Source organism: Vulpes vulpes, chromosome 13 (assembly GCF_048418805.1).
Source record: "Vulpes vulpes isolate BD-2025 chromosome 13, VulVul3, whole genome shotgun sequence".
NCBI classification, from domain to species: domain Eukaryota; kingdom Metazoa; phylum Chordata; class Mammalia; order Carnivora; family Canidae; genus Vulpes; species Vulpes vulpes.
In genome coordinates this window covers 15,486,475-15,502,878 of record NC_132792.1, presented here as the reverse complement: position 1 = coordinate 15,502,878, position 16,404 = coordinate 15,486,475, and the positions used below count along the sequence as shown (strand labels likewise).

General features: G+C 37.0%; 1 protein-coding gene across 3 annotated transcripts in view; it reads right to left on the bottom strand.

Moving 5' to 3' along the window:
• The window catches only part of ZHX1 (zinc fingers and homeoboxes 1), a 52,613-nt gene that overhangs the window by 19,596 nt on the left and 16,613 nt on the right, over positions 1–16,404 (bottom strand). Inside the window, exons 3-4 of one of the 3 annotated variants that reach the window (XM_072733980.1) lie at positions 12,774–15,623; positions 8,677–10,310 (exon numbers count right to left, since the gene is read on the bottom strand). In XM_072733980.1, the coding sequence (XP_072590081.1) occupies positions 12,777–15,398 (2,622 nt within the window). In that variant the 5' untranslated portion in view covers positions 15,399–15,623 and the 3' untranslated portion in view covers positions 8,677–10,310; positions 12,774–12,776. Of the gene's footprint in view, positions 1–8,676; positions 10,311–12,773; positions 15,624–16,404 lie in introns of those variants that run through there. The other 2 variants (XM_072733979.1, XR_011996520.1) reach the window with 2 other exon arrangements.

Below are 16,404 nucleotides of genomic sequence, written 5' to 3'. Positions count from 1 at the left end.
CTGCACGCATCAAAAAGCACTGGCTCCAGGGTAGCTTTTTAAAACTAGTGCATACCAGTTTTTCACCACTGAAGATACTCGTGACACTGTGTTAAGCATGTTTTTTTGCACTTTGTATCCTCTCCTAACAATTTATGAAAGGCGCAGTGATTCTTTCCAAATGAAGCTATTGGGGTTTAGAGAAGTTAAGCAACTTGCTCAGGATCAATTTTTATGTGGCTGAGAGCTGGGAAATACAGAAATGAATTTCTGTCTCCAGAAAAGAGACACCACCACCACCAAAAACAAAGACCAGAGTAATTCATGCATTTATAGAACGGAGGGCAGAAATTCACTCTGATGCTCCATCAAGGACCATTAATTCTACCTGGAGAAAAATACCAAATTCCAGAAGTCTAAAACTAACATTTACTAGATTTCTTATACATTCAAGATATCCCTTGAGACTGGAAAATAGAAATTGACAAAATAACCACCAATATTGCACAACACAATATTACTGTGACATATTACACAGCAGGTTTTTCCTTGCTTTCCTCCTATTTCTCCTCATTCACCTATTCCTCTTCCACCATTTGTCTTACAAGTTTCTTTCTTTCTTTTTTTTAAAGATTATATTTATTCATGATAGACACAGAAAGAGAGAGGCAGAGACACAGGCAGAGGGAGAAGCAGGCTCCATGCAAGGAGCCCGATGTGGGACTCAATCCTGGGACTCCAGGATCATGCCCCGGGCTGAGCCACCCAGGGATCCCTCAAGTTTCTTTCTTTAACCCAATCTTCTATTCCACAAATTCACCCTGGGAGAGTCTAAGCTACTCCCCAAAGTTTCAAAATCTCTCTGCTGATCACTCCTCAAATCTAGAATCAGCCCATATATCCAACAGCCTTGAGTGGAAGGCTTCACCAGGATAGCCTTCAGACATTAGCTACTGATGCATTCATCCATAGAAGGGTCATTAAAAAAAAAAAAACAAGAAAAAAATGTTTGTTTTCCCATCAGAGATGTAATAGTCCTAATTTGGAAAAACTTAGAAATTATAGAAAAGTAGAAGAAAAAGAGGTATCCATAATATAAGCATCCAGAAGTAATGGAGTCTAAAAGGGTAGAGATATTTGCCCTAATCCTAATATGCCCTGTTCTAGCAGAAAAGACAATATAGTATAGTGTTGAAAGGGCCTCATGGACCAGATTTGTCTGGGTTCATGATCCTGGTCTAGTTATTCACTAGCGGTGTGATCCAATTTGTGAAATGGGCATTGATTAAAATAATGCATGTAACGTGCCTGTCGGATAGCAAGTGAGTAAGATATGTTCATTCAAAATTCCTGTTTCAGGGATCCCTGGGTGGTGCAGCGGTTTAGCGCCTGCCTTTGGCCCAGGGCGCGATCCTGGAGACCCGGGATCGAATCCCCCACATCGGGCTCCTGGTGCATGGAGCCTGCTTTTCCCTCTGCCTGTGTTTCTGCCTCTCTCTCTCTCTGTGACTATAATAAATAAATAAATAAGTAAATTAAAAAAAAAACACAAAATTCCTGTTTCAGGTGCAAAGTAAGAACAAAGCAAAGGCAGGCAGAGAGAACTTTTTTTTTTTTTCCAGTTTTTTCTTTTTTAAGGCTGTTTGGTTTTGGAATCTCCACCCTATTGGGATCTGTGCCCTCTACCTCGCACCTCATTCTAGCCTCCTAGCTTCCTCCTGGCCCAATGAAACTATCTAAGCTAGATATTCTTTTTTTTAAATATTTTTTTTTTATTTATTCATGAGAGACACAGAGAGGGAGAGAGAGAGAGGCAGAGACACAGGCAGAGAGAGAAGCAGGCTCCATGCAGGGAGCCCGACGTGGGACTTGATTCTGGGTCTCCAGGATCACACCCTGAGCTGAAGGCGGCGCTAAACCGCTGAGCCACCTGGGCTGCCCTAAGCTAGATATTCTTGCCACAGTGGTCAAGAAGCCACAGAACAGCAGCTTATGAGTATGAGAGAGTTCTTCAGCCTTTGAACTCAGGATTCCTGAGGTGCGGGGTTTCTAGCCTTTTTACCACTAAGAAGCCTTTGTTATTTTCCCCAAAGTTGTGGAGGATTTGTGCACACAATAAAACTGCACTAATTAACTAATAATTGCTTCATTTTCCTTTAAAACATTGAATCTAAATTCTATATAACAGCCAATACAAGCTTCTGCTCAGCCTGAGCCTACCAGCCAACGTCATTGTGTATTAGAGTTTTAGTTGAAAGCAAAGAGGTAGCTGTTAGGGACCCCAGGAAGCCTGGGGAAAAGTTAAACGTAATTAACATCAGGCCTTTGGCAATAATGAAAACAGCTCAAAGGGCCCTTATCACTGTTGAGGACCTGGCATCTAGACCCCAAGTTTTATTTTTTTTAATTTTTATTTATTTATGATAGTCACAGAGAGAGAGAGAGAGAGAGAGAGAGAGAGAGAGAGGCAGAGACACAGGCAGAGGGAGAAGCAGGCTCCATGCACCGGGAGCCCGATGTGGGACTCGATCCCAGGTCTCCAGGATCGCGCCCTGGTCCAAAGGCAGGCGCCAAACTGCTGCGCCACCCAGGGATCCCTAGACCCCAAGTTTTAAATCACTGCGTCATTTGACAGAAAGGCCCTAGGATTATGTCATTTTTAAAAAGAGAGGGAAGCCTGAATGGCTCAGTAGGTAGAGCAAGAGATTCTTAATCTTGGGGTTGTGAGTTTGAATCCCATACTGGGTGTGGAGCCTAGTTAAAAAAATAAAAAGAAGAGAGTAAAATAAAAGAGAAGAGTAAAAAATAAAATAAAATAAAATAAAAGAGAAGAGTACTTTGTAACTATTAAATACATAGGAAATGCTAGGTGTTAGGCACTGTTAGGGAGTAAAAGGGAATTCTGCAAGTGTTTAAGATTTTGTTGGTTGTCATTAAAATCTGTTTTTATAGATTATTAGATTGAGTTTCCCACCGCAAGATACCACCTCCTCCAGGCAGCTGTCCCTCATTCTTCTAATTCCTCCATGCTTTCATCCACTGTGGCATTTATCACACTGTGGACTGTTGGAAATTAAAGATAGTGTCTTTCTCACTCTTTGGAAACTCAGCCCTCAGACAGAGCTTGGTCCAGAGCTGCTCTATAAATGCTTGTTGAATGGACAGGAAGTGGCACTTTGAAGTTTTAAGTCACATAATGAGGCCTTTTCTGAGAGGGAGGGGAGGAACCAATATTTATTGAGCATAAGAAAATGACAAGCATCACTATGTGTCCCCTTTCCAGGTCATTGGCCAAGAGATTCTAATGGCCAAAGAGTGAGATGCCCTCGCCATCTCAAAGAACTGAAAGCTGAAGGTTCTGGTGGTCTCCTGGTGGCTCGGGGGATGGGGGTGGGGGCTGTGGAACTGGGAGGTGGCAGGGAGCCAAGTGTACATATATGTGTGGTCTACGGAATTTGCAGTCACTATGCCAGGCAGAGAGCTGGGTCTTTGCTTTGGCATTGGCTGGGAGCCCCTGGGCTAGAGTCTAGTCTCTTGGGTACATCATTCCACAGACTCAGGGGTGCTTCCAGAGTACAAGATTGTTCTCACTATACTTAGAAATTACAGACCTCCACACCTCTCCCGGTCTTGAGCCCTGCTCAATTTCTATTTCTGCCTCTCAAAGATACTCCCTTCCAGAACACCAGAATATTATCTTTGACTATAGGCTTTAACCAAAGGTGGGAAGACTGGTTGTTTTCTTTTCTTTCTTTCTTTTTTTTTTTTTGACTGGTTTTTTTCAAATCGTTTTTGGAACTACCCAGAAATCCAGATGCTCTATGAAACAAGAGGAAGTTTTATCCAGCCCTCTAAGATGGGTGTCTGAGGTTACTACTTTCCTGGCCCAAGGGAGACCTTAGACATAGACATACTTTTAAAAAGCCCAATACCAGGACACCTGGGTGGCTCAAAGGTTGAGCACCTGCCTTCGGATCAGGGCCTGATCCTAGGATCCGGGATCCAGTTCCACTTTGGGCTCCCTGTGAGGAACGTGCTTCTTCCTCTGCCTATGTCTCTGCCTCTCTCTCTCTCTGTGTGTGTCTCATGAGTAAATAAATAAATCTTTAAAAAAATAAAATAAAAAGCACAATGCCTTACTAACTATACATTCTTTAGGCATTCAAAGCCATCTACAGTCTGACACCAAACTAACTCATACTGTTTTATTCTTTTATTTATTTATTTTTGTGTTTCTGTTTATACAACTTTATTAAGTTATAATTAACAACTACACATATTTAAAATGAATTTTGACATAGGTACATATCTATGAAACCCTCCCTCCACTCAAGATGATGAACATATCCATCACCTATAAAGGTTTTATCCCTCCCTACCTCATTTCTTTCACTGAATCCTGCTTTGTAGCCAGGCTGGGTCCTCTCCAGAATAGGCCTCCTACATTGCCCCTGACCCCCACTCCAAGTCTTTCCTTTATCTTACAACCTTCCCTGCATTTACTAGGTCTCAGCTCACCACTTCTTTTTTTTTTTTTTTAAAGATTTTATTCATTTATTCATGAGAGACACAGATTGAGAGAGAGAGAGGCACAGACACAGGCAGAGGGAGAAACAGGCTCCACGCAGGGAGCCCAACGTGGGACTCGATCCCGGATCCCAGGATCATACCCTGGGCGGAAGGCAGACACTCAACCGCTGAGCCATCCAGGCATCCCAGCTCACCACTTCTTTCATCAGGAAAGCCTTTCCCAGTGCCCTCCCACTATAACCAAGTGGGATTTATTTTAGGAATACAAGAGTGGTTTAACGCAAGAAAAATAATCAATATAAGACATCATATTAATAGAATGAAGGGGGGAAACCATACAATAATCTCAATTGATGCCAGAGAAAGCATCTGACACAAATCCAGCACTCTTTCACAATTAAATCTGTCAGAACACTAAGACTACAACTTCCCTAACATGATAAAGGACATTAATAAAAAGCCCACAGATAATGATATTTGATGGCAAGGTTAAAAGCCTTCTTTTGTGATCAGGAACAAGACAAGGATGTCCTCTTTCACCAGTGCTATTCAGCACAGTGTCAGAAGTTCCAGCCAGAGCAATTAGATGAGAAAAATAGGTATCCAGACGGGAGAAGAGTAAAACTACATCTATTTAAGGAGGGCATGATCCTACATATAGAAAATCCTAAAGAATCCATAAGAAGGGATCCCTGGGTGGCGCAGCGGTTTGGCGCCTGCCTTTGGCCCAGGGCGCGATCCTGGAGACCCGGTATCGAATCCCACATCAGGCTCCCGGTGCATGGAGCCTGCTTCTCCCTCCGCCTGTGTCTCTGCCTCTCTCTCTCTCTCTGTGACTATCATAAATAAATAAAAAAAAAATTAAAAAAAAAAAAAAAGAATCCATAAGAAAACTACTAGAGCTAATAAGTGAATCCAGCAAAATTGGAGGTTATGAGATTAACAAACAAAAATTAGTTGCTTCTGTACAATAAACAATCTGAAGAACAAATTAAGACAGCAATTCCAATAACAATAGCATCTAAAGAATATCTATGAATAACATGTAACCAAGGAGGTGAAAGACTTATCCACTGAAAACTACAAAACTTGCTGAAAGAAATAAGACCTAAATAAGTGGAAAGGCATCTCATCTTCATAGATAGGAATACTGAATATTGTTAAGATGTCAATACTACCCAAAGCAATCTAAAGATTCAAGATAACTGCTTCCATGGTTCATAATTTAAACTTCTAATAACTTTTTTTCAGAAATGGAAAAGCCAATCCTCAAATTTACATATAATTGCAAGGGACCCCAAGTATACAAAATAATCTTGAAAAAGAAGAAAGTTAAGGACTCATACTCCTGATGTGAAAACTTACTATAAAACGAAAATAATCAAAACAGTGTGGCAATGGCAAAAGGATAAGTATATATATATCAAAGGAATAGAAGTGAAAGTCTACAAATAAACCTTCATAAATATAGGCAACTGATTTTTGACTAGGGTGCTATATCCATTCAGTAAGAGAAAGATAGTTGTTTCAACAGATAGCACTAGGATAACTGGATTACCACAAACAAAAGAATGGAGTTGGACTTTTACCTCACGCCATATACAAAAATTTATTCACAATGCATTAATGATCTAAATATAAGATCTGTAACCATAAAAAATAAAATAAAAAACATAAAAAAGAGCTGTAACCATAAAACTCTTAAAAGAAAACGTAGGGGTAAATCTTCATGACCTTGGATTTGGCAATGGATTTTTTTCTTATTAAATAATTTGTAGGCCCAATACAGGGCTTGGACTCAATCTAGAGATCAAAAGTCTCATGATCTACCAACTGAGCCAGCCAGGCACCCCTTGGAAATGGATTCTTAGATATGACATCAAAAGCATAAATAACAACAATAACAAAAATAGATAAATTGAACATTATCACAGTAGAAAATTTTTTGTTCATCAAATGATACTATCAAGAAAGTGAAAATACAATCCACAGAAGGAAGAAAATATAGTCAATTTTTGTTCCTCTCAATAGTTATGTTCTACAGAGTCACTAATTCAGTGAATACTGAACAAATTCTCCTAGGGAGAATCCTGGGAGTTTTTCGATCATAACGTTTTCATAAACTGATTAATACATAACCTGTTTTATTTGTTCTTCTGTTTAAAGATACCCTATTTAATATACATTGTTGATTCATTAACATTGAACTCTCAGCCGACAGCACCATAACTCATGCCTGAATAAAGCTTGTCTAACACGTGTTTTCTCCATAAGGCACCTCACAGCCTTCTTGCATTTATGAACACTAGGCAGTGCTTTAGCACTACACTTAGGGTCATTTTAAACAGCTAAATCACCAACAAAAGACGCAAAAATACTTTAAAAGTGGCACTAACAGACTACAGAAGGGATGTTTCTTTATAATCTGAGAGTTGAAATAAGAGGCAAAGCATAACTTTTTTTTTGTTTTTAAACTTCATCTGGGAACATGCAGTTTGACAATTCAAATGTTTTGCCACCATTCACATGTGTGTGGATGAGCACAAAAGTGCCATGAATATTGATTTTGGGATTGCAAATGAATGTTCGTGAGTAGTCAAATTTAATAAACAGAATCTGTGGATAATGAGAACTGACTGTATCTGCAAATCATATAATCTGTTAAAGGTTTCCATCCAAAATATACAAAGTACCCCTAAAACTCAACGACAAAAAGCAACACAATTATACTTGGGCAAAGGACTTGAACACACACTTACTTCTCCAAAGAAAATCTATAAATGGTCAATAAACAGCTAAAAGATGTGGAACATCATTAGTCATTAGAGAAATGCAAATCAAAACTATGAGACACCACTTCATACCTATTAGGATAGTAATACTAGTAGTAATAATAATAATAATAATAACTTTTTAGAACTGAAAATAAAAAATGTTGGCTAGGATACAAAGAAACTGGAGTAAAATGGTTACAGACACTATGGAAGACATTTTGTCACTGTAGAAAAGTTTGGTGGTTCCTCAAAAATTTAAACACAGAATTACTATTTGATTCAGCAATTCCGCTCCTAGATAAATACCTGAAAGAACTGAAAACAGAGACTCTAAATGGATACTTATACACGCCCATGTTTACTGTAGCATTTTTCTGGCCAAAAGGTAAAAACAACTCAAATGTCTATCATCTATCAACAGAAGAATAAATAAAATGTATATATCGGATTGTTCAATCACTATGTTGTATACTTGAAACTAATGTAACATCGTGTGGCAACTATACTCAAATAAAACAACAAACAAATAAAACACAGCTACAGTCCGGAATATTATTCTGCCATAAAAAGTAACAGAAGTACCTGGGGTGGCTCAATCAGTTAAGCCTCCGACTCTTGATCTTGGTTCAGGTCTTGATCTCAGGGTTCAAGACCAAGATCTCATGAGTTCAAGCCCCATATTGGGCTCCACGCTGGGCATGGAGCTTACTTAAAAAAAAAAAAAGGAACAAAGTACTGATATATATTACAACATGAATGCACCCTGAAAACATTATGATAATCAAGTACAAAAGGAAAAGTATTGTATAATTCCACTTACTTGAAATATCAAAAATAGGCAATTTCAGAGAAATAGAATAGTAGATTAAAGGTTACCAGGGGCTTGGGGGAGGGGGAATGCTTAACGGTTATGGAGTTTCTGTTTGGGATGATGAAAACGTTTTGTTAATAGTGGTAATGGTTGCCCAACATTGTGAACATAATTAATGCCATTGAATCATTCACCTAAAAACAGCTATAGTGGCAAATTTTGTTATGTGTATTTCACCACAGTTTTTAAAAAACTCAGTTAATAAAATGGAAAAAAAATCACTGAAACCTACTAATCACTGCTGATTTTTATTCTGTATTCAAGGACATCATTAACCCGGAAAAGAGGGCTTTTGCTCTGTCAAATAAATATATTTAAAATCTAGCAAACATCAGAGCAGAATGAAGTGTCAAGTTTATAAAAGAGACAGAGAGGGAAATTACTACTAGTTATTTATGGTTATACAAAGTTTACATATAGCAGGGGAAACATAATATAAATATATTATTCAAAGGCTTTATTTCTAATAGTTGACATTTCAAATATGAAAATTGTCAAACAAAACGCAGACCACATTAGCAATGGTTTAAAAAAGGGAGCAATTTAATTATTATAATACAGAGGGCTTTAAGAAGTTTTTAAATGTGTAAAAGAAAGAACAGTTTAGTGCATTAAATTGTTACAGTCTTTACATTGCTTCTTCTTAAAAAAGTTAACAGTAGTATGAAAAAGCCACCCACAAAGCCAGCTGTCTGAGTGAAGAAATCAGCTAAATTGCAGCATTTTGGAATTACTAATAAAGCTATAGTTAAAAAATAAAAAGTTTATAAAAATGAAAGCAGCATGCATATTCAAGGCTTTTTCATAACATTTCATTAGCTGACAAACATTTAGGTAAAAACAAGAGCTTAATATTATTCATTAAATTAGACAAAAGAAACTGGCCAAGCCCACTACATCCGGTCATTCGGAAAAACATTTTAAGATCCAGAGCTAATTAAACTGAACATTTTTTTTCTATGAAGAAAGCACATTTTGAAAAACGATCCTAAAGTCACAAAAAAAAAAAAAAAAAAAGGGTCCTTCTCAACATGAATGAACAGCACCGGTCTTTACAAAGTTTATAAGTTAGTATGAACTTTCAGTCTCCTGATATGGCAAGAGTTAACAGTTAACACTCCCATGATTCATAAATGAAAAGCTAACCTTTAACTCATTATGATCAGTTCAGAATTTTCTCTCTATTCACTGAAATTGCTACATAAAGTAGAATTTCCCTGAAAGAGAATTCTTGAAAATTCTGATCTGATACCTGTACAAACATTTCTGATTTCTATATGATTGTTAAGAAAACATGAAGTATATATTTACTAAATGGTTCTTCTTCACATTTTTGGTAAAATAATTATTTCAGAGTTTCACCCTACCCAAATTCTTATGCCTTTTTCTTTTCCTTCTTCAAAATTGATTATCTTCAGTTTAATACAAAGCAAATTCAGCTTCTAATGAAAAAAATGAACAGAGTATTACAGAATAATAGTGGTATCCATGAATGTGTTAAATTAAAGATCCATCATTAAGGGCCAATGATATCACAAAATCTTACTGTTTCAACATGTGTCAATAGGCTGCTTTTTTCACTTACGTTGAAATTGTATAAGCCCATGCAGAAATTTTAATCTCAGTGCAGGGCCTGATAAATAAGACATAGAAATACATCAAGTTTTTCCTCTTCCTGTTTCTAACAATTTTTACTCTGTAAAATGTTTGGTCACTCAAAGCTATAAGCTTAATCACATATCAAAGAATATGGCAATAAGGCCCATCTCACTAGACATACAGTATTAAGCTGGACAAAATATGAGGACAAGCTCTAGTGGTCATTAAACCCCCTCAGAAAGTCTAAGAATCAGAACATCTCCATCATATCAGAATAAAAATGTACTATATTAAAATTCGAATTTTTACAAGTTGTTTAATTAGTGTTCTATTTACATTGCAGAACTTCCGCCAAATGCAGTAGTTTAACTTTGGCACAACATTAAGTTCCATTTCTTTTGGGTATTGGATCCTATTTTTTTGATAATGTGTATGCCCCAAAACATTTTCAGTGTCATCAAAGATTGGGCCCATTCACAGTAAATCAGACATCTTGCGTTGAAGAATTGATTCTCCTCCAACGTTAGGCAGCTATAAAAGAAAAACATAATAAAAAACTAAAATTTTTTTAAAACCCATATTTTAATGTTTACCACTTTAGAAACAAAAATTATACAAATTAGCCATGAAAATACATCCTTTGTATTCGCTTATTAAACACTGAGATCACTTGCTATATACATTTTATATAAAGTAGATTTTGTGTGCAACTCCTATGTATAGGTTCTGCATATGGACATTTTCACCTTTATGTTAAAATTTATAAAAACAATTATTAGTAGGAAGTGTATATTCAATGTCAGTATTTGTAATAAACAGACTGATATCTAAAGGCTCTTGTATTTTTTTTCTATTTATATACAAGTCTCACTTATGCAAAAGATATATATGTATTTCACTTTTTGCAATAACTATTTTGGAGAAGTTTTGGTTACTTATTTTTGGTAAACTGAACCATATTTAAGTGAAGAAATAACTATTAAGAGGAAACTTAGATGAATCCTCTTATAAGATGAAAAATTATTTTGTTAAGCCAACAGTAACTTGCTAATTAATGCATTTTTAAATTTTAGACTTTTGAATATTTTTAAAGGCATGCCTGAATATGTACCATGAAAGTGCATGAATAACATACATAATTTTTTGAAAACTGTGGCTTTGTATGAATTTTTTTTATCATAGTATCCATTAGAGTGTCAATACAGAACATGAGAATTATCCACACAAAGCCAAAAACTGTACAAAAAAGTTCCTGTTATTTTTAGAAGATTGCAGCTCCCTACAGAATCATTGCTGAAGTTACTACAACCACAAGGACAATTCACTGCAGCAACACATTTGTTGATTTAATCTTGGCCGAGTGAGAATTGTGTTTAGCAAAAAAAAAAAAAAAAAGCCTGGTAAAAATATTTTATGCATCTGGGTCAGAAGAAAGCCTGTCCTGAAAATTTCTGACATTAGGAAATGGAGGACTGCACTTCAGGATAAAGCTATACAACATTGTTTAACTTCCTGTTACTTACATTATGCTCAATAACCTGGAGTAAGATTTACTCTAAAATAGATGCTTTAGTTTCATCTATATTTCTGCTTGAAAAAAAAATGTTAATGAAAAGAAAGTCTGGAAAAGGACTGCTAAGCAAAAAGAAAAGTGCCTGGTACATATTAAGCTCTCTATAAATAACTGTTTAACAAAATAAATAAAACCAGTGAGGAAGACATGGGGGAGTCAAGGAAATACTGCACAGAATAATAGAGCATAAAAGTAGAGGATGGGGTAGGGATGCAAACAGCTAAGGAAGTAAGTAAACATGCTCATACGATAATGAGGATCTATTCCTCATTTCCTTTTTTACTGTTTGAGAACACGGCAGTAATTTCTGATAATAAGATGCTTTGGGACTACTGACAGACATATACAAACATTTTGTGACAAGTGCATTATTCGCAATAGAATATGGTTTACTCTATACTCAAGAGAGTATAGTTTTATCCTAGAACACTCCAAAACAGAGAGTAGAATAGAACTATGCTATTAAATTCCAAAAGTATTAAGAATTGAAGTCCTAACTCCAAATCAGGTGTCTGATTTGCAGCTACTGTGAAATTTTAATTCAATCTATAAAAGAATTAAAATTTAAGGAACATGCCAAACCTTTCAGATTTAAAGCATGTTTACTTGCGCTTTTATAGCAAGAGATGTATTTTTAACCAAATACAGCATTTCTTCTGGTAGCAGGTTTGTTTTCTATCAAAGAATGAAAAGACACTTTAGGCAACTGAGTTAATTTAATATCAAATCTGTTATTTACCTTTTGATCTCTAAGACAGAAATAATTTATATCACAGTTTTCAAAAACAGATGCCCTCCAAGCAAATATGAATTTACATAAAGCCTAAAATAGACCTTTGGCTTTCAACAGAAAAATTACTGAATAATTTTAACACATAAAGCATTTTAAACTCTAGTTAAAAACCTAATAGTTTGGGGGCAATACAATAAATAAAAAAAGATACCCATTTTCACCTAGTTTCCTAAAACTGAGCAATCCTCGCCCCTGTGTTAAGTTTGTGCTTCAGTACACTTTTCCCCTTCTTTTTAGTTTTCGTTTTTGAATTCTTCCCTTAAATAGGCAAAAAATGAAGCTTTAGTGAAGGAGGATTGCAAACAATACATTTTAGTTATCTTCAGTATTTTGTGAATCCCTCCACTCCACCACCAGTCTAGTCTCCCTTCTCTGAGAATGGGTACCTTTCCCTTAAAACAAAGTAAAAAAAAAAAAAACATTTTATGTAAAAATGATAGCAGCATTAAATTCTACATAATAAATGTAACAATCATAATAATCAGACTACACATAATAATCACGTGTCTCTTGGCCACAGTCTTGGTCCTTAGTCCTCTTATTAGCTAAAAGGAAAACCATCTCAGAAAAAACTGTCAAGTGAAGGCGTCAGATATAAGGTGACTATTCTAAATGTACATGGTTGATGAATATACACTCAGATTAGAAACTTACATTTCAGTCATCTGATTTAGAAAGCTTCCGTTTCACATGTCGTGGGGGTTCCCAAGTGTCACTATCATCTGTTTCTTCTTCGTCCTCTTCCTGATCATCGATCACTTCATCTTCCTCCTCGTTTTCCTCAAATAATTCCATACCTAACTCGGATCTCCTCTGTCTTTCTGCAAACCACTCTCTGACCTGCTCATAGCCCATATGTGATTTGTTCACGAGCTCGTCAAGGTCTTGCTCATTAAGAAATTTGTGCTTCAGGTAATAATCCTTAAGTATTGCAGTTCCAGTTTTAAATTTTATGAGTGATGGCCCCCTGTCCCAGTTGTTCATTCTCTTGCTTCCTCTTGGCCGCCCACGTGGTCTTCCTCTTCCCCTTCCTTTGGGTCTCCCCCTCCCCCTTTTCCTAAGGGAGGACAGCCCATTCATACTACTCGAATTGGCGCTTTGATAGTAGTAGTACCATTTTAAGTTTCCATTTTTCCAAGCATAACGGGTGTCCCCAAACCAACTGACGATGTCTGTTCTAGCAAGCCCACTTTCTTCAGCCAACTTGTCATATTCTTCTGGTGATGGCCACTGGGTTCGGACAAATGCACTCTTAAGCATGTGCAACTGCTCAGGTGTTTTTTTACAGATCTTGCCCGTATTTCCTGGCTTAGGTGCACCAGATTCATCTCTGGGAGAAGTTTCTCCAGGTTCTTCTTTGGAACTACCTGCATTATTTTCATCTACTTCCATTTTCTCTTCCTTTAAAGCTTTTGATTTCTTCTTCTCTGTAAACCAAGCATCAATTTCCCTTCTGGTAAGTTTGGTTTGAGCTCTTAACCTATTTAACTCTTCATCTGTGAGTACAGAGCTGTTGAGAAAACTTGCCTGAAGGGCACGGAGCTGTTCTGCGGTCTTCTCTTTAAATTTCTGGGGAGTGAAGTCGGGAAAAGGATTCCAGGATTGTTTAGGCTGTGAAGTAACAACAGTTGGGGATTCCGTGGTTTCATCACTGGAGTCTATAATAATAGTCGTGGAGGAATCATTGTTGAGATGTAAGCACTGATTACTCTTCGAATTTCTCTGGTTGTACCTTGTGTCACTAAACCATTTTTTAATCTCTCCTTTAGTCAGGCCTGTGATTTTCATAAGTCTGATAATTTCTGAATCATGGGGAAACTGATTTTTAAGGTAGCTGACTTTTAATTCGGCCAGTTGTTCTTTAGTCTTTTTGGCTCGAATGCCAAATGAATCAGGGTTTGCCCCTGTGGTTTCATGTTTAACAAGCTGAGAAGGTGGGATTGCTGCTGTTGCTGGCTTTGTCTCTGCAATAGGCTGGGCAGCAGGTGCCTGACTTTTTTGTACGTTTGTTTGATTTGGAACCCCTGCCACTGTCAAGGCTATAGGTGCTGTTACTGGCAAGGGGTTTGCTCCAGCTACTTGTGTAAGGACCAGTCCTGGCTGACCAACTATTTGGCATGTCTGTAAAATGGATGGTAAACCATTACTCCCTGTGGAAATGTGTGTAGGAATAACGGTTATGGTCTGAGGTACAGTGTGTACTGTTCCATTGAATTGTTTTCTTCTGGCCTCCTCTACTTCCTCAGGAGTCCAGCTAACACCATGTTTTAAGCGTTGGGCTGAAAACCATATCTTGATCTGTTCCTCTGTGTATTTTGCTTGAGCAGAAAGAACAGTAATTTCTGACATTGTGGGATAAGGGAACTTGTTGTAGGTGTTAAGCAACAGGGGGTTGTTATCCAATGCAGCATTGTAGGTAGGAATGCTATTAACGGGGATTAAGACTTTGGGAATCAAATTGGAATTCTGCTGAGCTGATACAGCAGTTATCACCTGTGCTAACCCAGGAAGAACTGCTGCTGGGGTCATGACTGTGCTGGCAGTATTTGGATGTATTCTGTTGACAGTCGAAGTACTTGTATTAGATTCAGAGGCTGAGGAACTTGGATTTTCCACAGTTTCTTCACGGTCTGGTTTGATTTCATTCTCTTTGTCTTCAGGAATGTCCTCAACTGAGTTGTGATGAACTGTGATCCGTTTGTTCTCCACTTTATTTTTCATCATTTTCATGATTGGGGTTTTACTGATAGATATTCCTGAAGAAGAAACTTCTGTAGGTTCAGCTTGCTCTGAATTCTCCTCTTTGACAAAACTACCATCAAAAGTCAGATCATTTATTGTCTGTTCAAAGATTGTCTGGTTATTTCGTTTCACCATAGTCAACTTAAAATTCTCTTCTCCTGGGTGATATTTCAGATTATGCTCGGAAAGTGCATCATACCTTTTGGTAAGAAAATTGCATTCAACACAAACATAGGATGAATTTAGCACTACATTGGGATGTTCTGAATCCACATGAAAAGTAAACATATTTAGATCTGGGGTTTGAAAAGTACAATATTTACATTCATAGCCACCTTCAACTTTTTTATTTTGTTGATTGTCAGAATCCACAGATTCATGAACTTCTTCATCACTTGAGATACTCTCTGCTCTGGTGTTTTCTACAGGTGTAAGTACAGGAGGACCTTCATCCAAATCTGATATCAACTCCAGGTCTGGATCCTGTTCACTGGCAAGGACCATGCAAGGTGTTGTGGATTTTCGCCTGCTTGCCATTCTGATGTTATGAGGAAAATCTCAGTGGTGATTAAAAAGCATCGAGGCTTAAAATTGTTCAGAATTCTTCATTTGAAAACAATGCCTTTTGGTTCTTCAAGTCCATTTTTGTGTTCAGCAAGTTTCATTAGCAGCTTTCTCATGGTGCAATCAAGTAAAGAGCTTATTGTTGGCAGATAAAATACTGTTGAACTGCTGAAATTTTTGAAGCACAACTCCAATCACCTATATTAAAATAAATTTAAAAATGTTTTTAAATGTGTGATTATGATCTTTTAAACAAGCTGCAGTTATATTTCACTTATATGAAGTTGTTGGATAGTTCAGTTATAAAGATCTAGAATAAGACCCGAACCAGGAAAAAAAGTCATCTAAGGATCAAAATATATGTCTCCAAGTCAAATCACTGAAAGTCACATACTGTATCATGGTCAGCCCCCAGCTGTTTACTTGGATTTTTCAGCCAGCTCTATATTGAAAAGGAGAAGAGTTTCCTTTGGCAAGCACACTATTATCAATGTGAAATGATAATCTGTTAATAAGGAAGGAAATTTAAAACTCTAAAAGGTAGTCACAGGTACTCAGAGCCATTAAGTATATAAGAAATTCAATCCATCACTTATGCCCTCTTCCTCCTACTAGGCTGTTTTATGATTCTAGTAGTAGAGCCAAGTATGACAGAAGCAGCAAAGATGGGTAAGAGTGATCAAAGTTTTAGTTTTAGAGACATTATTCTTTTTTTTTTTTTTTAGAGACATTATTCTTAATCATTCTTCATAATGCTACTAGAATTTATAAAACATATATGATCATATCAGTCTTCTGACTTAAAGTTTCCCCAGTGTTAAAAGAATGAAACCCAAACTCCTTAAGCCACATGTAGTTCTCTTTACACCTGGTTCCAACTTCAACTTCCTGTGGTCTCCCTCCTGACTCCTATTTCTTATGCTTTGAACACAGTAGACACAACTCTTGTCCAGGGACACACAATGGGGTCATTCCCTAT